General features: G+C 42.4%; 1 protein-coding gene across 1 annotated transcript in view; it reads right to left on the reverse strand.

Moving 5' to 3' along the window:
- Positions 1–1095: 1095 nt before the first annotated feature.
- Positions 1096–24213, reverse strand: part of PDE10A (phosphodiesterase 10A) — a 285459-nt gene continuing 262341 nt past the window's right edge. Inside the window, exons 19-22 of the mRNA XM_045805465.2 lie at positions 15937–16048; positions 12427–12507; positions 9970–10058; positions 1096–6927 (exon numbers count right to left, since the gene is read on the reverse strand). Coding sequence (XP_045661421.2) covers positions 6810–6927; positions 9970–10058; positions 12427–12507; positions 15937–16048 — 400 coding nt within the window. The 3' untranslated portion in view covers positions 1096–6809. The remainder of the gene's footprint in view (positions 6928–9969; positions 10059–12426; positions 12508–15936; positions 16049–24213) is intronic.

Genomic DNA, 24213 nt, shown 5'->3' on the forward strand with positions numbered 1-24213 from the left:
AGACACGATGGAGAAATACGCCTTCTCCTCAAAGCTCTCGAGTCACAGGTTGATGGAAAAATCAGATGTGTGCATAAATAAGGGTTCGAATTAAGATTAAGTCTACAGAGTACCAATCTGCAACTCGAGTTACCAGGTAAGTTTACGGATATATTAATTCATGAAATTCATTTTAACACAGTCAACATTTTATTCGGTTTCACAGGAAATGAATATTTTAACAAAAATCCTGTCTCTAATACATACAGTGCTATGCAGTTTGAGGGCGTTCCATTAGTGAGAGTTGGTGGTGCAGAATTCCATTTTAGGGGCTGACTATACTTTTGTCTAATGAACAAGGCTGTGGACTCTCATATTTAACAATGTAACAGGTCTTTATTTTAGGAAACATTTATCTTGCTTACTCCCAAATTTAGTTCTAATACTTTTTTTGGTGAAGGAAGATCTGTGGATACAAATGAACTTCTAACTTTTTGGTCTTAAATATTTATCATTTGCCTGCCCACCTAGTGGTAAATAGGGATAGAGAAATAAACACCATTTCTTTAAGCTGAGTTGTCAAGATAAAGCCATGAGTATACTTGTCACGGTACACAGATGATGTGAGGTTTAACCCAGAACGTTTTCTTTACTACAACAGAGAGAATCCCAACACTTAGACACGTAAGCATGCATACAACGGGAGTCCTTCCTGCTCTTGGCCGGGTGAATCTGGACGGTGCCGGGGCCCCTGGTGGCCACGGGAGCTATTTCAGGAGTCTTAGAGTCAGCACTTCGGGCCACCAGCTTCGGAATCTGAAGCACTCGTTCTAAAAGACCAGTTTCTCCCAAATAGTCTTCGAACCTTTAAAATTAGACAATGGAGTTAATAAATCACGTGACACAATGTAACATCTCAGGTCGTCTCATCCTTTCTGCTAGGAAGTGGCTGACGCAGACACACCGCATCGCGCCACCGTGAACGAGGGGTCTTCTACGCAGACGGGGTCTGCAGTGTCAGCAGACACACTTGGATGGAGCCGCCGACCGCCTCCTCTACAGACAGAACATCTCTCACCTTCCCCGCAAACGAGAGCAAATGATAAACGTGAAAAATGATATTTTAAAAACTCTGTATTCAATTATTCACACCAAAGGATATGCATTAAAATTATGAACATCTCTACATATATTTCATGTATCATACATATATATATACTTTGTATGTATAGTTACATATCAACAACAAATTCCTTGCTGCCCTAAGCATCTAAGTAGAACGAAGCTCGAGTTCGCAGTGTAACACCCACATATGCATATATACTGGCAGTCTGAATTATGACCTTATTTACAACTTGCCTCGGTTATAATAAATGATTGCTGTTCTATTATACAAACAACGGTAAAGGTTTCTTTTAAATACAAAGACTGCAAATGAATACATGAAAAATTACACACATGTACAATATTTATAATTTATAAATGCAGTTAAGACCTCTTTAAATTATTGCACTTGTGCATTTTACGAAGATTTTTATATGTCATACGTATAAAATAATTGTTTTAAGTTTGCTAACTCATCAACTATAAAGAAGTCGGATATTATTAACTTGGAAATTCCTTCTCCTTCCAAAAGAGAGCCCACTTAGACTTTGGATACAGATCCATCAACTTTACAAATTGGTCTATTAAGCGCATTGTATTTTGGACAGCTTATAACCCATCTTATGCCCTAGCAGTCTGGGGTCAGCAAGATCACAGCTGGCGAACTCGTGGCTACCTTATCTAGGTAGGGATACAGGATCTTTTTTGTTCCTACGGACTTGTAAAGAAAGCCACCTTTTCTTTCCAGAAAGATTCAAGATGCTGCATATCTATAAATTTCGGTAACTTTCACAGTGTTTGGGCAAGCACATTATTTCACGTGGGTCACTGGGTTGGGTCTGGCAAATAGGTCGGGGCGTTGTAGAGAAACACTTTCTCCAGATCAATCTGTTGAACTTTCAACGTGCCCACCAACAGTGTGCGTGGAACATACACCACACGACAGATGGAGTGGGAAATGACACTCCCCTGCGGCATTTACATTACATCTCTGTTGGCGAGATGGCCAGGACTGGGTATGACTCAAGTGGCTAAAGGAAAACAAAGGTTGCAACACCCATGGTCTAACAATATTCCAGGTGAGCCGGACGACCAGATGATACACTTTGCAACTTTCACTTGCAGAAGGGTTAGAAACTTTCCATTTACATGTCTGTAAATACACAGGACCTCAAGATTATCACTGACACCAGACATGCATAGACTGACTTGTCACATGGATTCAGCTCTTAACTTGCAGGCTAGGTCCTCGGATGACACCGACCCACACCCAGCAGAGGCACACCTGCGTCTGCACGCATTCAGTTACCGATCGCTCACACTTGCTGTGAAGCGAGGTCCAACTATGCACGAGGCAAACAGCACTGCTGTCCACTGTGGGGTCGGAGAGGGGAAAGCTTAGCAGGTTAGTGAAGATAGTAATGCTTCTTTGAATTTGAAATATTGTGTCTTGGGAAACATTAATGTCTTTCTCTTCATCCCACCCCTTTCACTTAGGACCAGACCACCACTGAAACTTCTTTCTTTTTCGCTATTTTTACTATCACAGAAATGCATCTAGTGCTTCAGACAACCAAAATATCCAGGACAGAAAGAGACAAAAACCAGAAAAGGTAGAGTACTGCATTGGGAATCACTAACTTGAACTTAAGATTAAGTGCTGAAAGAAATGGGCGGAATGTGTATCAGGGTAGATGCCTGTGCAAAGGTAAATTAGAACAGCCATGCACTGGCGACAAGCAGGGGATGGGGAGGGGGGGACAGGAACTGACAGCATACTCGGCTAGTTTACATTTATAGAGATTTTAAAGTCAGGCAATAAAAGGGATACATTAACGTGACTGAGTCTTTAAAGAATTAAACCCTAAATAAAATCAGCGAAGTGTAGAAAGCAAACACATGTCTGAAATAGATAAAGGTTAGAAGCGATTTTCAAAATCTAAATCATGCATATGCACCTGAAACCCAACAAGATCACACCCACCATAACTGTGTCACAGTTCTCGGAAGTTCTTGCAGAAAAGACCGCATCTGAACAGCTCGCTGGCTATAGTCATAAGGGTGTGTGCGAATGACATCAAAGAAAGGATAGAAGTGTGATGAGGAGAGAATGGTCCTATCCATTCAATTTGATCCAATTAACCATGGATATATCCCTTTAAATGTTTTTAATTCTAGTTAAGCAAGAAAGGCAAAATAATAAATATATGAACAAAGAACTAAAATTACAGTATTTAAAATAAAGGCACAGGCCAAGGCATGGTGAATAATTTAGTCCTATTAAAGCTCAAACCTTAATTTTGAGTTAAAAGACCAGAAACATAATATTCAAACCAAATCTATTAAAAAATCCGGTAGCTAAGGATTTATGCATCTATGTGTATCCTGTACGAACATATCTAGTGTGCCCGAACATACCGATAAAGCAAAGTCACTGAGATTGACTGTACAAAATTAAAAAAGTCTCAAGCTACCTAGAACGCATGCTAAGAAGAGGAAACCTACACTGAACAGACCCAGTTTCAAAGAAGTTCTGTTTGTGTCGCTGTGAGAACAAGTCACCCCCGGTGGCACCGTGTCATCTGCACAGATGCCTTCCCACGGTGGGAGGAGCTCAGCGCGAGCACGGCCTGGCCTGGCCGTGCTAGGTAACCCCGCCCGGTCTCCCTTTTGTGACCAGTTTCTGATGAGCCCCGCAGACATCAGGAGAGCCGGGAAGTGGCTCTCAACCCTGCCCCAGGGAAAGGGCCGTTTCGAGAATTACTTTCCACGTCCATTTTATTTAAGTTTTCCTAATTAATTAAATCGAAGTCAAGTATTAATAAGATGCTTGCAATTTTTAGAGTTTTATTCTGCTGCCTAAGTTCAGTATTTCATGTTATTGGCATGCATTTCCAAGAAAATTTCTAGTTAAAAAATATATTCACTACCTCTGGGAGGATAATGGAATAACTGCATTTGACAATAACACTGTGTCCATTATAAATCAGCACAACCAGTAAAAACTTCCACAAACTGAACAGCCTACATATACTCACAGCTGGCTACCAAATTTATACCAGACAGGGTAATCTTGGCTCAATGTAAAATACCGCCATAATGAGAAACTCGTCAAAACTTTCGATAATAAAAACCACCTGCCCTTTCAAGAAAAGATCTGGGAGAAAGATGAGAACAGAACTCAAAAGTCTGTCTGCTAAGTATATCTGCCCCAAGATAAAAATACTCCTAATGCATTTTTTCCCAAAGCAGATTATTGACTAAATATCACTGCATCTTGGGCCCATTTTAGGTAAATGTATGATTCCTAAGTAGATCTTAAGAATATGAACAGTTTACAGGAGAATACAGTCCTTCCTTTGTTCAAACTGTGCTTTATGACAATATTTTAAGAGAAATCGACCAACCAATAAACCCATGTACGTTTCTTTGGAAAACTGTTCAAAGTACAACGTCAATAATATAAGACATCTGGCTCTATCAAAAGAAGAGAATTTTCTGTAGTAATCTTAGAAAAGCAATCTTAAAAAGCAAAAATAGCCATAAGATTCCCTCCCCTCAGCACTGTTTTCTATATCAAAAAGCAAAATTCATGCATTCTTTTAAGATCTTTTTAATTAAGCAATCCCCAGTGGTATTTCCTCCCCACCGCCTTGCGATTCAGTGGAACTCCATCACATGACTATACTAACTCCTGGGACTGAGGTTTGATTTGATGGGTCCAGTTTCATAAATCTGGGTGCAGAAAAACATGCAACATTTTAGAATTCAATTCTATAAATGCACTAACATGAAAAAGGACATTTTCTGCTCACATTCTTCCAACACACAAAAAATCAGGTTTTGAAGAATGGAGCCGATTTTTCTTTCTATAGATGTGTTTGCATCTCGATTCCTTATATGTATGTCCTTTTGTTCCGTGTCTATCTAGCCACACTGGTGTTTCTCTCTTTAGATACTTCCTTTCACCTCATATTGTATAATTACAAGAGCAAATGGAGCGCCAGGGAGGGAAGATGGCAACTTTCAGAAGCCCATAGGGAAATTGAACACATAGTGTTAATTTTAAAAGAACAACAATGTTTATATATAGCTAACTCTGCTACAACTTAAATCATGTTGTAGGAACATCTGATTTCTTTTTGCAAAAACCATATGAATAACAATGTGTACAGTATTGAATATGTAAAAGAATATTTTAAAAAATTTATTTTATCAAAAGTAATATTCCAGCTTCCTGCCAAGTGCTTAGCAGATAAGCTGTTTGTTAGGGATCCGCCGATCACTTCTTGAGACTCTAGTTCTCTCATTCTTTCAGGTCAGGACTAACCACAGCTCTGGGGGTGACCTCGCCATCATGCTAAGAATCTCGACAGCTTTAATGTGCACCAGAAGTGACTGGCTTGTAATCCTTGTAGGAAGGGGTCCAGACTACGACTTTTGTGTATTGTTTTCAAAACACTTACATTGTAGAGTAGTACTAGTCTACCAAAAATTGTACAGACGACTGTCCAAACCACAGGTTTGGATGCAGACACGTGACATCGGAGCAGAGGAGAGAGAACAGAAGTGCGCCCCGCTGCACTCTCCTACTTCCCGTCATGGGCAGAGCGCTTAGGAAATGTGACCGGGGAACACAAAGCAGGGGGCAAACCGGGGGATGGGTGCAGCAGAGCAAAGTAAAAATTACACAAGACTTAAATTTTATGGTTTAATTTGATTTTAAAAGAAATGTATGGTATTTTAATTAAATAATTCATAGAATAAACCTCTCATTTTGAATGTGAGTCTAAAATTTTGCAATGACACCAAGTGAAAATATAAAGAAATCATTATTAAAATTCACATTTGACATCCCGTAAGACCTGTCTGTTAAGAAAAATTCATATGCCTTGCTTTTGTTTTGCTCTTTATGCAAAGGGTTTAGAAAATTTGCCTACAATGAAGAAAAAAAATAAAAACTAATCTTTGACATTTTTTGAATCGACGCTTGGAGTTCTCAGATTTATTCTGAGTATATCTGCATCTCTTCTCAAGAGGATAGAAAGTCTACCTCCTTTAGTGTTAAATCTATTCATCCAAGCCCTTTAGTATAAACTTAAAGAATACACTTTTGGTCCACCCGACTTTTAATTCATGAGGCTCTGAGACAAGAATCTAATTTTCCATCACTGATTGCAGAAAGACACTTCTTACTGTCACCTCAATGACACCTGTCCTGAGGCTGTCTGCTACAATTCACTCTAATTACGAGCAGGTCACACACGAACATTCACAATAGCAATGTGTAAAAATGCCTATTTATAACCAACAACATCAAAGCAACATCGGTGTTAAAGCCAAAGTACAATATCATCATAGTACCATTTTAACCCCTCACTAGAAAGATACAACGGAAAAGTACCCCCTTCTGAATAATTCTTGTCCATTCCCACTAAGGCCTCAGCAATGGGAGCCTGTTAGAAAGGCCAGTTCACAAGTCACACGGAGTCCCTTGGACGGCTGATTTCTGGTCACGGGGTGGTCCTGGTTGATCACTGTCTCTGACGCGTCCCAGAGGAGACTGGCGGGGAGTTATCAGCTTAACATGCTTCCTTGATGTCACCTTCTTCGAGAGGCTTGCGTCCTAGTTACCAGGTGTAGGTTTCCCCCCACGAAAATAAAAGGAAGAAAAGTCAAAGAAGCAGGACGAGCACGTTTAGGTGGGACAGCTCATCGAGTTGCCATCAGTCATCGATCTTCACAGGCAGCTTCTCGGAGGGCCCGTGGGCCCCTGGCTGGGATGAGATCCACACCGCGCTCTCCTCCCCTCGGATCACCTTCTCCCACTGGCTGAGGTTATTCCTAAGGATAAAAGATGCAGGGATAAGGGTGTTTAAAAAAGGATTTCTGGGACCTCCACACGGTTTTCCAGAGTGGCTGTACCAACTTGCATTCCCACCAACAATGTAGTTAAAAATTGAGCTACCCTATGATCCAGCCATTGCACTACTGGGTGTTTACCCCAAAGATACAGACGTAGTGAAGAGAAGGGCCATATGCACCCCAATGTTCATAGCAGCAATGTCCACAATAGCTAAATCGTGGAAGGAGCCGAGATGCCCTGCAACAGATGACTGGATTAAGAAGTTGTGGTCCATATATACAATGGAATATTACTCAGCAATCAGAAAGAATGAGTTCTCAACATTTGCTACAACATGGACAGCACTGGAGGAGATAATGCTTAGTGAAATAAGTCAAGCAGAGAAAGACAACTATCATATGATTTCTCTCATCTATGGAACATAAGAACTAGGAAGATCGGTAGGGGAAGAAAGGGATAAAGAAAGGGGGGGTAATCAGAAGGGGGAATGAAACATGAGAGACTATGGACTATGAGAAACAAACTGAGGGCTACAGAGGGGAGGGGGGTGGGGGAATGGGATAGACCGGTGATGGGTAGTAAGGAGGGCACATATTGCATGGTGCACTGGGTGTTATACACAACTAATGAATCATCGAGCCTTACATCGAAAACCGGGGATGTACTGTATGGTGACTAACATAATATAATAAAAAATCATTATTAATAAAAAAAAAAAAAAAAAAAGGATTTCTGGGCTCGGTCTCAAACATTAACCACACCCCCCTAAGGCGTAGCCGAGCACGATGGCCCTTTCTGGTACCCTTCTGATGCCGACAATGACCAGCCCATTGTGGCTGGGCAGGGTCCTGCAGCTCATTTCTGCAGCAGAGCCTGCGGCCAGCAAGTCTCCAGGGGGCACCTTGTCCCAGGAGCTCCAGGCGACAGGGGTGACAGGAGAACTCAGCTCAGGACATACCATCCTGTAATCAGTGAGAAAGGAGGACCTGGAAAGGGGCACAAGCCACATGATGTCCTCCCCAGGAGCACGGAGGTACATGGAGAGGAAGGGAGGCCTGGGCGGCAAGAACGTTCGGCCACAGCCCCGATAGCCAGGAGCTCCCGCTCTGTGGGTGGAGACAGTGTGCCACTTGGGGTCCCTGCCACTGGGGAGCAGCCTTCTACTGAACACTGTCCTATATAAACAGTCACCTAAGTTACACAAGGTACCAGTGTTGGAAACTTCTTTGTTACGGTAAAGCTGTCTTTGTGTTCTGGCAACCTGTGGTCTCAGATGCAGGCTGCTCGTCCCCGCTCCACGGGCCTCTCTCTCTCCAAATCTGCACTTCAAATGCTGCGGGCATCGGGCATCCCCATCTCCTTGACCAGTGTGACCACCACCTCGCCCCACGTGGCTGACCAGGCAGAGATCTTATCAACACTTGCCACCTTGCACCTTACTGTCTTAGCTACAAAGCCAAACTCGGAAGGGAACCTTGCACCAGCAAACACAAAATTCACACGAAGCCCACACAGTGCAGACGCCTCTGGACAAAGGAATCTCTAAGATGTTACAACCTGAAACTGACACTTTTAGCTTCTGTGCCATATGACCACATATTATTTGCCCAGAACCTAAACAGATTTTTGATATATTGGAAAAAAGACCTACGCTAATTTTGCCATGTTTCCTTGGACACCAATGATAACAAATTTTTGTTAAGTGTTCCTAAGATTAAAATGGCCTTGAGGAGATGGTGTGGTTTAGCCAAGTCCAATGAAGCAAGAGTGCGTCAAAGCCGCTGAGACCGAGGAATCCCTATCCCCGTGCTCGATAATGACGGCAAGCGCTCATTCTTCTGGGTCCAGATAGTTAACAGAAAATACAGATAATTTTTGGATAGGAAAGGACTTTTGACTGTTACCTAGGATTTTTTTTTTTTTTTTGTAATGACATGGATTTTGATTGATATTGCCATTTCTCTTCGGTGGGGCACTGACTTTTCCAACCCGATTCTGTCAGGAATGAGTCCCAGCTCATACTCCATATTGTCCACATGGCTTAGCCCTTATGTAATAAGATAATGTTTTAATGAACTAACTGCTGATTAAGGTCAGTGATGGTGCAACAAAATCAGCTGAGATGTTATGTTCACCTCCCCAAGAGCAGAGAAGAAAGAGAAACCATCACTTACGTAGGAAAAAACAGGACCTTTTCTTCCCCATCTCCCTCCTTGTTGGTTTTCTTTGTTTTCCTTACAAAAATTCATTCATGAAATGAGTTTCAACAGCAGAGGGTGGGAGTATACCAAAGGCTCTGGTTTTGTTTAAAACCCTGTGTCTGTCCTCTGTCCCCCACAGTGTGCCCGCCCAACCCCCAAGGGTGCTCCATAGCTAAATAGAAAAACCAGCGGGACACCAGTTCTCCTGCAGAAAATCAACATATATGGCTGCTCTGCTCATTGTCCTTTGACTTCCCCAGAGGGAACTTCTTTCCAAAGTAACACGAAAATCTTTAAAAAATGGCAATGTTCTTAGCTGAGGACATCCCTCAAAAGCAATGAGAAAAGGGTGCAGAGGAGTCTGAAGCTGGGACGGATGACAGAGGGACAGAGGGCTCGGATCTCTTTTGGGAAGAAACTGAAACTCACAGAGAAAGAAGATCGCAGTCAAGTCTCCCCCTCCTCATTTACACAATGAACTGTGGAGTTAAGCTGAGCCCCTAGCAGTCTCAAATATACTTTCCGGTCCTGCCTTTCTAAAAACAGTCCTGCCTTTTTAAAAAAGCACTGGGCGTGGATCCCTGGGTCCTAACAAAACCCAAACCCACGCCAGATAACTTCTTGCTCCTTTTTGGTGAATGAAGGACTTTATGAATACTCTTAACATATACTTGTTACCTAGGCAGACACATGGCCCATAAAATGACATTTGCTGTAAACTGTAATAAGACACAGCACACGCATTGACAGAGAGGAGAATCCCACCCGGAGTCTTCACCTTTTCGTGCCATCACAGCCGGCCCGGGCTGCGGTACGTACCTGCACGCTTGGAGGAGAGGCTCTGTGGGCGGGAAGATCTGGGTGAGGGTGGTGTAGCAGGGGATGGCCACGGCGTTGTAGAAGCCCAGCTGCCCCGTGCAGAGCCGCGCACAGCGAGACACAAAAGTGCACGTTAGCAACAACCTCTCGGCTGGGTGCCTACTTCTCAAGCCCAACTATAAAAGTAAATGTCCTGATTTGCTCCCTGATATGTGGGCTCAATGAATACGGCCGCAGAGTGCGTTTAAAAATGCCTTAAAATACGTCCTTGAACGAACACACATAAAAAGAAGTTCATCCCAAACCCAAGTTCAACATTCAGTGAACTCCATTTATAGATCAGTCAAGTCATAATTCAGGCACTGCTCTTGCTGCTGGTCAAAGTTCGTTTTCTACCACAGACATTTCAAAGTGGACCCTGCTATTCTACAAGCGGCCTCTTCTCCAACTTAGTATTCGGGATTCGGGGCAGGTGTTTCGTGGGCTTGCTACCCTTGGGTGTTGGTGCCTTGTTTGGTCTCCTGAGACTTTCTCCCGCTGCCTCCCTTTTTTTGACCTACAACAAATCTCACAGACCGTATTCTAGTTCTTTCACATTACAGTTCTCTTAATATGCCTCATTTCACAGTTTTTCATCTATAGCACTTAAAAAAAATTAAATGGCATTTTATTAGGAATTTCAGGCTACAGTACAAATAAATGCTGCTGGCCCAGACTGGCCTAGGGAAGGCTGGAAGGCAGATGGCCTAGCTACAGACAACTGCCCGAGTGGCTGACACCGCGGACAAGAGAGGACGGGCTCTCTGGATGAGGGGACCCCCAAACCAGGGCTTACCAACTTCTCTAAAAAACTGAACTTCAGTGAGATGCACCAAAGGATACAGAAGAATGGAATCTACTTGGTCCCTTTCTGCTTTCTCCTGATGCGCTGTCTATTGTCACAGTGGCCTTATTAGAGTAGTGCCTACGCACTCCTATCTTTGACTCTGTGAGTCAACACAGAGACTTCCCTTATCTTAATATCTTAGCGGGTGTCATGGAGCAGAAGATCTCGAGAAAGAAATCTTGGAAAGAAGAGCATTTTATTATTATGGCCAAGAATAATTTAATGGTAATCACAATTCAGAAGCAATAAAGTTGATAAAATATCAGCCGATCACAGAGATATTTTATTTAAAACTCTCTCATACTATAAACGGATCTGCAATTTTGGCAAAAACCCAAACTCTTCTCTTAATTAAATGGCGCTACAACAGAGCGCGTTCTCCGATGGCACTTTCAGCTCTCCTATGCACTGTGTTGGGATGACAGCTTAACTATCTAGAAAGAACTGTGTTAGATCCCTATCTTAAGCCATATGGCAAGATAAGTTTCAAAGGAATTAACAAATCAAATATAAAGTGATGAAAGAAAGTAACTAAGGAAAAGAGGGGTGAACGTTTATATTAAATCACACAGTGAGACAGGACCTTTACAACAGGACGTGAAAAGCAGACGCCAGACAGGGAAGCTAGATCCCTGTGAGCTCACATACGGGAAAGTTCCCTAAACTGTATCACAAGGGGATGAAACTGCAGGAACCACATGCAACAGGCCCGTGGGGCCAGGCACGTCGGCGCGTGCTCAGCAGGGAGCAGTGAGCGCCCGTCAGACACAGTGGGGGCGCACACGAACGCACCGAACCGAGGACCACAAGGACGAGAAAACCACGTGGCTCTTCTCTATGCCGACGTTTCCGAAAAACTGCGGACTCGCCTCAACTTTGGTTTGAATAGTAATAAATTAACTTTAAGTGAAATAGGAACACTTGACCAAAACCATCATCCTGAGTTTTCTGAAATGTTTTCTAAACAAAATTCTATATTATAATTATTTGTCCATAACTCACTTCCCTGTTACGGTGTTAGAAGATTGGTAGTTTAAGAAGACTACAGTCTGAGAAATAGATTGCACCACACGTGCAAAACTGACAGGCATAACAGCTGTCAGAACATCAAAACATTGACATAAATCATGTGGGAAGGCCTGAAAAAGTAATAATTAATGTCAACTGATGGTAAGACGAAACTCAAAATACACTAAAATACTATGCACTATTTGTTAGGAAAAGTGGGCCTGATCAAAATCTATAATGTTACTCTCTAAAAATTACCTTTGCACATTCGATGACAAAAGTTTTCTGCTTGCTAAAAATATTAACAACTCAAACTCATCTATCCCTCCATTTCAAGCCATTGGTTACCGTGATTCCATCCGTGGAAGCAGCTGACGGCACGGGTAGTCGTGGCTTCTTTAAACCCAACTACGATTTCCTAATCCTGGCCTTCCCGCCCCGAAGCCCACCTAGGTGCAGGAGGTTTCAAGCAGTGCTGGGTTCTACAAGATGGCATATACCTCTAATGCACGGGTGACTTCATGACTACCTTAAACTTTTCGACCTTTCAACAGAATTCATACCTGGCCTTGCGGGACCTCATCCTTCTTGTCTCTGTCCATCATGGGAATAGGCTGTATTCCCAACTTCTTCATCTCATCGCCCTAAGAGAAACAGGAAAAACCAAGCATTCTCAACTTAAAAGGTTATAAAGTCTTGTTATTAACGAGTTATTCCCTTTAGTCACTAATTTTCTTCACAATGGATAACGCCTCAGGCCACTGAGTCAAACAAGTGTCACAACAATAAAAACTTAACGTATCGTTGTTTGGCTCTTGTCCTGATGTTCTTCTCGGCTGAATGACCAGGAATGCAGCCATCTCTCCCGGTCTCACTTGCAGAATTTAGTGAAAGTTATAACAAGAGGAGACCCAGATCACAGTGAGGAGGAATGACAAAAACAGGGCATGGAATAACTTCACGGCCTTTTTCTCACTTAGTTTTCAAATGAATTTTTCCATGTGCTGAACGGATGAAGCGAGGCCTCAGAGAAAAATACTGTGTATCAGGAATGGTCTGCTAAAATGTGTTAGTAAGATACAGTACAATTGGCTACACATCACCATAAAGGTTAGCGTCACAGATATTTACTAAAGATTTTCTATTTTGTAGGCTCTGAGAAAGTAACATGTAAATATTATTTCATTTAATCTTCATGAAATACTAGGAGTTAGATATTCCTGTCCCCATTTTATAGATTTTAAAAATTATCTTCCCCTTTATAGTTATTTGTTAAAGATTGTTATAATCTTCTTTCTTAACATACCCCAACTTTTTCCTACTGCCCCACTATTCCCTCACCATCTTCTTCATTATTCCATTATTTTAATTATTCTGCAATCATGCTTATTTTCAGAAATCAGAAGTGCAGAACTAGAAACATCATAGATTTGCTAAGGTTGGTCTAAGAACAAATGACGAGAGCCCCACGAAGGGTCTACTGCAGGACACAGGCCAAGCACAAATGACAAGAGCCCCACGAAGGGTTCCATGTGCCAGACAGAGGCCAAGCACAAATGATTAGAGCCCCATGAAGGGTTCCATGTGCCAGACAGAGGCCAAGCACAAATGACGAGAGCCCCACGAAGGGTTCCATGTACAGGACAGAGGCCAAGCACAAATGATTAGAGCCCCACAAAGGGTCTACTGGAGGACAGAGGCCAAGCACAAATGACGAGAACCCCACAAAGGGTCTACAGCAGGACAGAGGCCAAGCACAAATGACGAGAGCCCCACGAAGGGTTCCATGTACAGGACAGAGGCCAAGCACAAATGACAAGAGCCCCACAAAGGGTTCCACGTGCAGGAGAGAGGCCAAGCACAAATAACGAGAGCCCCACGAAGGGTCCAAGGCAGGACAGAGGCCAAGCACAAATGATGAGAGCCCCACAAAGGGTTCCATGTGCAGGACAGAGGCCGAGCATGAATGACGAGAGCCCCACGAAGGGTCTACGGCAGGACAGAGGCCAAGCACAAATGATGAGAGCCCCGTGAAGGGTCTACGGCAGGTCAGAGCCACTTGAGCACAGCTTCTGCTCCAGTGTTACCATTTTAAATATTAATTCAGTGGTTTTCAAACTTTTTCCTTTCATGTTCTGCGTGAGTGAAACTAACCAGGCCCCTTGCTCAAGGACATTACAAGTCTAGTAAGTAAAAAGACAGTGAGTAAACAATGATTTGACTATGTACAGTACTCACAAATAAGGATCAATGCTACACAGGAAAACAACAGAGTACTGCAGAGTATGTGTCCCAGGGAGAACTGGCCCAGCGTCGGGCTTGCAGAGGAAGCTACAGAGGGCGGGTTGGGGGAAGCGAAGCTGACCTAGATGGCTGTGAGAAGGACTTGAGTCAGGGAATCCAGAGGAGCTGAGGCATGTAATCACTGGCGAGGCAGTGGCCTCTGGAGATCCAGTTTGTGATTTCTGACTTTATCACAACAGCATGGAGAGACAGACTGGGAACAGTATTAGAGTCATCCCTAGCCTGCAGATGTCACAACTAAGGCACAGAGGAGAGTCACAAAGTTGGCCTGAGGTTTGATCCCACGTGCTACGGCAGGATGCCCGTCTCCAGCACCAGGACTCAAACACCTCACTTCATGTGACTGTTACGCTGACTCTTAAGGAAAAGGCAGGACCTTGGTCAGAACGCTGCAGTGATTCAGGCACCAGGTGGCCAAGTCCTACCGCAGGGAGAGGGGGTGGGTGGTGGAAAGAGATGGGACCTAGCGAACATCTGGGAGGTGAGCCAGCAAGACACAGTGATGACCACTGCTTCCCCCCATGGACTGCGAGGCCCCTGAAGACAGCATCCATAAGCACTTTGGGAGCTTAATCAATCTTGGTGGGCTGTTTAATCAGTACAGAATAGAGAGGGGAAAAAATCTACCTACCTGTCACATTTTCATTCGTATTTTAGAATACAAATACAGTTATGAAAGTATGAATTACATCAGTTAAATAAAATTATTTGCAAAACAGTAAGCTAGCTTCAGACCAGTTTTCCTTATGTGATCTTTACAGAATGTGCTTCAGCTTACTACTTTTAGACACGTATGCAAATTAAGCTAACGGATAATAAAGTCAGGGATACAGTTCAGACATGTATATCTAAACAACCTTCTTGAGTCTGATAGAAACTAGATTCTGGGATACACACTATAATACAAAAAACCATGGAAGAGTTTGCATGCACAACGTGTAGGCACTCTGGAGAAATAACACTGCGGGTACAATCAACTCCAGGCCTGTGATTCTCACCCAACAAACATTTACGGCTTCGCCATTGTGAACAAATTCAACGTTATAAATTATTTCTACTGAAATATCAACTGAATGATGGCTGGTGTTTACTTTTTACCTCCATTGTTTAATACAGGTGAGGCTGAATGGTCTGAATCAGCCACGACCAGGCTCTCCGCCCTCCCAATGTACTTCTACTTCTTCAAACCGAATGAGGTACACAAACATCTTATTTCACTTGTTTCCCTGAAGTACTCTTCGACCACGCAGGGGGCCGGGTATTTGTGGGTTCATCGGAACAAGAGAGTGCTCTACTGCGTCACAGACAATTCGGAAATCAAACTGAGAGATAAAACACGCATTTCTGATAATTCAGATAATTCAGTCAAGAAACGTTATTAATGAAAGTAAGTTCCATGGTTGCCTCACATGTCAGGAGTATCACGAGTGAAAAGCCCACACATTCTGTGGAACTCATAATTTGCAGTTGAACTATCTGGAATAGTTACAGAATCTTGTAGGTCTGTGGTACAAGGTAATTATGTCCCCAATTTCCAGCTGCAGAAGTATACAGCCCATGACAATGAGGGACCCACAATATCACGGGCTGTATGTCTGTATAAATGTCCTTACATCTGTGTAGAAATGCTAATTCTTCTATTACAAGGGACTGACGGTAGTTTTTTGAAGTAACTAGCAACCTGAGCTACTAAGACATTGTTGCCCACACATTTACTTTCTCATCAGACTTTCTCATTTTTAATGTTCATATAAAAATCAAAAACATACCTCAGCCCAGAACTCTGCATATATATCATTTGCCGTCAATTTTGTAACAGGCCATAGTTTTGTTACAGAACAAAGATCACAGGCAGTCATCATCAAACCAATGACACGATCTCTAGAACACAACAACACAAAATGGGTCAGTGTGGCATTTGCACTCTTGCAATAAACGCTAGAAAGACTCGTGCATTTTCAGGAATAAGGTTTAAATAGTAGGCATTACGTGGCAACCGGGAGGAGAGTAGGCAGGGAAGTAAGTGGAACGAAAGAGCAGTGTTGCTTCACCTGGAAAGACAGGGGTCGCCTCTGTCACTGCCCCCTGAAGGGTTACCGGGCGCCCCTGCTGCCTGGTTTTACTGCTATCATCAAAACAGTGTGGGCACGGCTCTGCGGGCACCTAAATCCTCAGGGAGTTCTGCCAACGTACAGGGTGAAGAAACCTTGAAGAAACAATCTGCCCCATCCTTTTGTTTATGTAAGAAAAATGCGAGGGGCAGAGAAATGAATGACCTCCCCAAGGCAAAAGCAGCTGGAGACAAGGCCAGGGCAGACACAGGTTTTCCGCGCGCTCTCCCCTCCAAGCGCGGAGGACGGGTGTCGGGAGCTGCCTCCACTCCCTCTGCAAACTCTAACCCCCAAATGGAATGAGTTCTCTTTTTCAGTTGCTTTGCATTCACATTTTGACTTCTTTCTTCTAAATGTGGTTTGGTTTAATTTTTCCTCTTGAAGAAAAAGATAAAACTGCTTGAAGACTTCAAACGGACATACCCCTACAATTTTAATGGATTTGGTCTAGTGACATGTGGTTGCCCTAATGAAATCCATGCTTAATGGTGGCACGAACTGCTAATTAGTAAGGAATTATAATATACTGACTTAGACTTTTATGAAGCAAATTACATACTTTAAAAGGCAAATTATCAAGACAGATACAAAACCATGTAACGAATGAGATGTGACCATTTCCAGCTCATATGTACATTCCAACAAGTCTCAGGAATCCGCCGCTGCTAAAGGCTGCCTCACTGCTTGTAGCCCCACAGATGGTCCCCATCTGGGGGCACGGTCCTGCCCTGGGTCCTGAGCCTCTCCCCACCAAGGCAGACGGCGTATTAAGAACGCCTATCATCGCTTTGGCAGTTTCGGATATAGTGGCACTCCTGCACACCAATTCCTGTGTATCGCGGGGACCCTGCTTGGTCTGTTACCGTGTCTTGGATGCTGATCACTTGCAAGGCTCTTTGATTTCCCATGCGCCCACTTCCTTTAGGCCGTTTCCCTGATTAAGGGTCACTTCCACAACCTTGCTCTTCTTAAGAGCATGTCTCTATTGGGGCAGACTAAGCAGCTGATGAGAGCCCCGAACAGACGCCGTGTGAAGACCCAAATCACTTGACGCGAGCAGGAAATTCCGTATCTTTTTGATGAGGGAGTTTCCTAAGCACTTTGTGGTTTAAAGGAAGAATATTTCTGGATTTGGGCTTCTAAAAGAACAAGTTTGTTATCTGTTTTTCAACAGGTGAATTCATTAAACAGAAACAACATGAAATAAAACTATGACTCTGTTTCATAAGATTCATAATTATTTCATTGAAATAATTCAATCTCGTTTAATCTATATTCACATCTATATCTCAACATTTACTTCTGTTGGCTAAACATTCTAACAAGCTTTACCTCAAAAAAACTTCTTAATCTCGTAAATCCACAAAACAAGAAATGTTAACAGAACTGGGCACTGTAGGACACAAGGAACCAATTTTCTCCCTGGATGGGACTTCACAGGTAGCATGGTTACAATTAGGGTTAAAAAGATTATGACCCGGTTGTCGTTCAAACTTCAGTGTCAAAATTTCTTAGACAAAACAATTCAACAGTAATTATTTTACTGGTAACCAAAACAGTAGGAATAAATAGGTAAGAAGGTTTTTATTAAATGCCTTTAATAAGTTACTTATCTTTTACTCTTAATGACAAATCAGGTAGGTGGTCATGGTTGTCTGGAAATAGTAATGTAAATTGGAATCATTTTATTTCTTTCCATGAATGCAATGCAGGTCTAACTGGGATAGACGCTTAATTCATCTTGCGTTCTAATAACCAACAGTGAAAGGGACGGCGTGTATGCTAACTAAACTCTAGGTCCGATCTTGTATAACCTAGTCAGCAAAAACAGCACAGAGCCCAAGGCAATGCCTATGTCATAGATGATTCTCTGGTAAGTAATTTCAGGGAGTTTGACCACATCCATTTATTCCAGAGGTTTCTGAATACCTCCATGTATCAGGCACAGCTACAGTAAGGCATCAAGTAACCCTGCTCTTACAGAACTGACATTCTAATATGGACACGCAGAAAATAAAGGTAAAAAATTTCATTGAACAAGCTTGTAAAAATTATTGTAGGAGGGTCAGAACCATGATCGGTGAGAGTCCCAGGAGAGATGAGCAGGTGTGGAAGTCCTAATGTGTCAATAAGAAGCATGGGGTGCTTGAGGACAGCGGCCGGCCTGGCTCCCATGCAGGGGGGAGGCACAGCATGGGGTGCTGCCCGGTCTGGAGACGAGGCGGGAGTCTGCCATTCCAAGTCAGACGGTCAGACAGCGGAGGCTGTGAGCAGAGGAGTGACATGCTCCACGTTGTAGAGAGATCTTGGTGGAGAACGACTTGTGCAATTGTAGGGGCAAGGGAGGATGGGGAGAGGTCACTTAGGAGACCACGGTAGTGCAATGAGAGAGGACAGCAGCATGATTCAGATGGCAGCAGGGGAGACAGGGGCAGGAGGAGGGTGTCAGGTAGAGCCAAAGTGAAGCACAGTGACATCTGCAGGAGTTAAGGTGACAAAGCCCCTCCCCCCTGCTCCCCCTTCTTCTCCCTTCTCCTCAAACCCCATGCATAATCCCAGACCAGGTGGCGGAACTAAAGACTCGGGATCTATCAGGGTGTGCAGACATTCTGACTTCTCACCAGGGCCGTCCTATCTTACAACTCTCCGCCCACATCAGGGATCACAGAATCACAGAACTTTACCAAACGAGAGGAAACCACACAGCATACAGGATTTCAGGTGGGTTAACTCCCATTATGCACCCCCCCACAAAAGTTCATCAGCCACGGATACGATGTCCTATTGAAAGAAAAGCAGAAACATGCAGCTGGACCAGATGACATGTAAGTAACTTTACAAAAGATTGGAGGTAGAGATATGAAGATTATATATTATATATTTACATATGTGTATACACACACACACATAAGGAATGAATTCTCATATGATTATTATTACAAGTCCTCATTTGTGTCATCATCTGGAATTCAAAAAGACTGAATGACAGGCTAATTCCCACAGTGAGCTCAAAAAGGAAGATTTCTCTACCCTCACTGTTCACTAGGCTCTGACCTCATTCCAGCCTCCCAAATAATGTGGCCCAGTTTTAAAACACAGTAACGTTACCTACTTCAATCCAAGGTTATCAGCCAGGGTCCTAATGTGAAAGAGACAGCATACCCAGGGGGATGGGAGGATCGACTGATGGGCTGAAGGGAGGCCAAGGACGGAGAGGCACCGAGGGTCGGTGGCAGCAGGCAGGCTCCACCCTGGGCCCGAAGGGGCAAGGATACATAGGTTTCCCCAGAAGCGCTGTGAAGCCAGGGGCCCAGCGGGTGAAGCCAGGGGAGCAAACGTACCAACCCTTTCTCCTCCCACCCTCTCTTGTCAATGCCACCAGTCTCTGAATCTAGACAGAAGCTGGAGGGAGGGAAAGGAAGCTGGGTGACCCAGCCTCTACAGGTCAAAGTGGAAAAATGGTCAGTGGACCTGGAGGCCAAACAGAGGCTACTCAGATGACAGGAGTACCCCAGAGGGGAGAGCGAGAAAGCTGTCATTCACACTGAAAAATATATATGAAACTCAACTTAAATATCAAATTACACCTCTTCATTCATGTATCAATAGAAAAATGGGTTTAAAGTCAAACTTTCTACTAACCTAACAACATCTGTTCCATTAGCGTTTGGGGACCCAGGTTAAAGTGTCTGGACAGTCCAGCACAAAACTGTCACAGAAAACAGAAAAAAGAAAAAGGAAAAGGAAAATAAATCCAGGCCTGCTCATCTTAGAACGCTTGTCCACAAAGAGCTAATTGAAGACCAGGTTTCTATTACGAGGTGGTCTTCATTACAATTGTGGCGGAGATGGGTAAACTAGGGCCAGTGGTTAAGTAAAGAGCAAGCTTTTGGGGTATGTATTAGCGGATGCTTTGTTTAGAAACTACTATCTAGCCTTATTTTAAATCTTCTGTTTCACTACAAAATCCCATCATGCATAATATTTGAAAAGAGACTAGGTTAAATCATTTCCCCCCTTAAATTATCATTTCAATGATCTTGTTTTTAAACTCATCTTCAAAGAATTTTAAATCACAGTATTAAGTAACTTTAAAAAATCATGTTTATGATAACTACTTCTCTGATAATACAAACCACTGTGGCTATTTTTGAAACATTAAGCCAGACTCAGGATTCTCTGAAAATATTTGAACAGCTGCAGAGCCCAAACCATAGAAGAGATGTTAGACTCCCACTGTTGCAAATGACACAAATAATAACAAATAACTCTTTGACATAAGCATAAGCATGGTACAGTGATGAGCTCATAAAGTAAACTTGAAATTCAAGTTCTCAATTTTACAGAATCCTATGTTGTTGTTCTTCACAAAATATCAAGAGAAAAATGATTACATGTCAAAGGGGAATCACTCTTGAGCAAATGTGTGTCACAGAGGGATTTGCTAGTAAAAATCAAAATCATTGTATTAGGTTCTAGAATTGGGAGCCCTTACATAGCAACATGCGCTACCGTGTGTAACTTTAAATCAAGTGAGGACATTAGCAATTTCACGTTAGAACTTAGTTTCCCTACATTTCCAGTTCTTCAGATGAAACATAAAACCTACCTAGCAGAATGAGGCCCTCATGCATTTACTGCGGCAGGTAGACAGAAATTCTTAATTTAAATAAAGGATGCACTTCTCTAGACATTAGGTAACTTTATTCTTGCCAAAGTCTGCCACTGATCTCCTCAGATGAGTATCATCTTTTCATGATTTAGTATTAATTCTAGGTATAAAGAGAGAAGCCACTGTCTGTCGTTTATCAACTATGCAACAGAGTAATTATAATTGATAACTACAAAAATTATCACCTAATTTTATCATATATTTAAGTACAGACATTGCAGCAATATCAGATAAATTGATGTATTAGAAGTAAAAAAGAGGTTCTCTAAAAGAGAACAATTCATAATCAAAAAAAGATACTACACTGATAAGCAAAGGTAAAAAGTAAAATAACAGAAACAACAAAATTTATTTAAAAATATATTTCCAGGGGCGCCTGGGTGGCACAGCGGTTAAGCGTCTGCCTTCGGCTCAGGGCGTGATCCTGGCGTTATGGGATCGAGCCCCACATCAGGCTCCTCTGCTATGAGCCTGCCTCTTCCTCTCCCACTCCCCCTGCTTCTGTTCCCTCTCTCGCTGGCTGTCTCTATCTCTGTCGAATAAATAAAAATAAAAATCTTTAATATATATATATAGATATATATATATATAGATATATATATATAGATATATATATATATAGATATATATATATATTTCCAGCTTATAGACTACCCATTAACTAATAGAAAAAAATAGCTTTGGAGAAGCACCCTTTTGTAAGCAGTCTGCAGAGAGCCCCTGGCTGCTGTGAATACGCACCGGCTAGCAAGGGAGAAACGTGCCCCTTGCACGGCAGCAGTGCTAATGGCCAGGGGAATCAGGGAAGGAGGCAGTTGCTCATGTTTCTTTTGGACAGAGAACTACGTGAGCAAGACAACTAGGAGTGAGACACAAAAGCTAGCGACATTTGGAGTTGAGAGCTGTCCCTTCTGTACAGTGCCCAGCGGAGCTATCTTCTACCACCGAGGTGAACTGTGTCCACAAACTGCAGGCCTTCCGGAGAAACAGGTGATGCCCTCCGGGGAGTGTCAGGAGCAAACGCACGTCCAAGACAAGGATGGCGGGTGGAACATACACCTAGTCATAGGGAAATGACGTCTGAGTAAACGCGAGCGTAAGAAGGGGCTCTAGAAGATGGAGAGAAGGGTTTGCAACAACAGCCACGAGGGCAGCTCTGAACCTGCAGAAAGTCACCTGAACAACGCCTGCCATCTTGAAGGACAGCATGAAACGGCTCCAAATGTGCGATTTCTTACATACATCGATACAGAGTCCCCACAGAGACGTCTACGGAAGGCCACCAAAGACACGTCGAATGTGCGACTATTTCATGCACTAATAATTCTAAACTGGGTGAAAAGCTTACTCATCACTACGCATATTCTATGGGCTGTTCTATGAGCTCATCAACTCCTAATTCCCTCAGAAAGGAGATGTGATTTCATCTGGTGAGTTAAAGACCATTCTATTTATTTTTTTAATGATTTCATCTAAAGACTTACTGATAGAATGGACATACTCTATCTTGTTTAAGGACAAAACACATGAAAAAAAGATGGTTATCACATAATCATATTTCTGGATGGTATATTTTTGTTTCTCATACTTAAGGTGTAATTTATATAGAATAAAATGCATACATTTGAAGGATAAAGTTCAAGGAGTATGAAATGTATACAGTCTCAAACTACCACACCAGCGAAGACAAGGAGCGTCTTCATCACCCAGAAACCCCTCCTACGCATTTCCCAATCAGTGTCCCTCCGCCGATGCCCACAGCTGCCAGTTCTATCACCATCACTAGAACCATGAACTCATCTGGCCTATTCTAGGGCATCACAGACATGTTTCCATGTACTACGCTATTTTACTCAGCGAAATGTCTGTGTGACCATCCATGTTGTTGCATGAGTCAGCAGTTCCTAACTTTTTAAATAGCAGAACAGAACAGTATTCCATTGAAGAAAAGCCAGAGCCTGTCTATCCAGGCACCTGCTGTTGGACATTTGGGTTCCATCCAGTTTAGATATGCTATGAATGAGGCTGCATTAACACTGTGTCCGAGTTTTTGTATGAACAATATGCTTTTACTTCTCTTGAGTAACCTGAGAATGGAGTCACGAAGCAAGCATATCTTTAGCTAGGTAAGAAACTTCCAAAGTTCTTTCCAAAGCAGTTGTACGTTTCATCCTCCCACCAGCAGTATGTTAATATTTTAGTAGCTTCACATCCTCGCCATCACCTGGGTATTGTTGGTCTTTTAAAGTCCAGCCATTCTACTGAACATGTAGTGGTATATTATGGTTTTAATTTGGTTTTCCTTACATCTAAGTATGTTGAGCAAAACTTCATGTTCTTTTTGGCTTTAGGATCTGAAAAAAATCTTTCATTCTAGGGCAACCATTAAAAGAAAGTAAAAAAAAAAAAGAAATATAGATGATATGTTAAGAAAGGAGAGAAAATGGAATCATAAAATAATCAATTAAAGCTACAAAAGGTGGAAAAAGAGTGGAAGGCAAAAATAGGAACAAAAACAACTGCGAAGAATAGAAAAGAGTAACGAGCATGGCATATATTAATGCAACTATATCAATAATCACGTCAAATGTTAGTAGTCTAAATAGACCAATTTAAAAAGGTCATCAGAATGGACCAAAGAACAAGACCCAACCCAAATATATGTTGTCTACAAGAAACCCAGTTTAAATATAGAGACACATAGAGATCAAAAGTCAATGAATGGAGAAAGATATCAGGATAACATTATTCACAAGCAAATGGGAACAGCTATATTAATTTCAGACAGGACAGACTTCAGAGCAAAATTATCAGCAGTAAAGAAAACCATTTCATAATAATGAAGGGCTCAGTTCTCCAAGAAGATGTAACAATCCTCAACTTGTCTGTGCCTAACAGTAGAACATCAAAATACATGAGGCAAAAACTGACAGAACTGCCAAGGAGAAATAGATAAATCCACAATTATAGTTGGAGATTTCAACACCATTCTATCAGAAATGGGCAGATCCAGACAGCAGAAAATCAGTGAGGACATGTTTGAATTCAATAAGTCCATCAAACTATTGTATATAATTGACATCTGTAGATGACTTAAACTGTCAAAAACACATTCTTTTCAAGCACACGTGGAACATTCACCAAGACAGACCATGTTCCAGGCCACAAAATACACCTTAACAAATTTAAAAGAATAGAAATCATACAGTGCATGCTTTTTAGACAACAATGGAATTAACTAGATAGCAATAACAGAAAGATAG

The sequence above is a fragment of the Ursus americanus genome, chromosome 11 (assembly GCF_024610735.1).
Source record: "Ursus americanus isolate L20-20 chromosome 11, mUrsAme1.1.p, whole genome shotgun sequence".
Classification (NCBI taxonomy): domain Eukaryota; kingdom Metazoa; phylum Chordata; class Mammalia; order Carnivora; family Ursidae; genus Ursus; species Ursus americanus.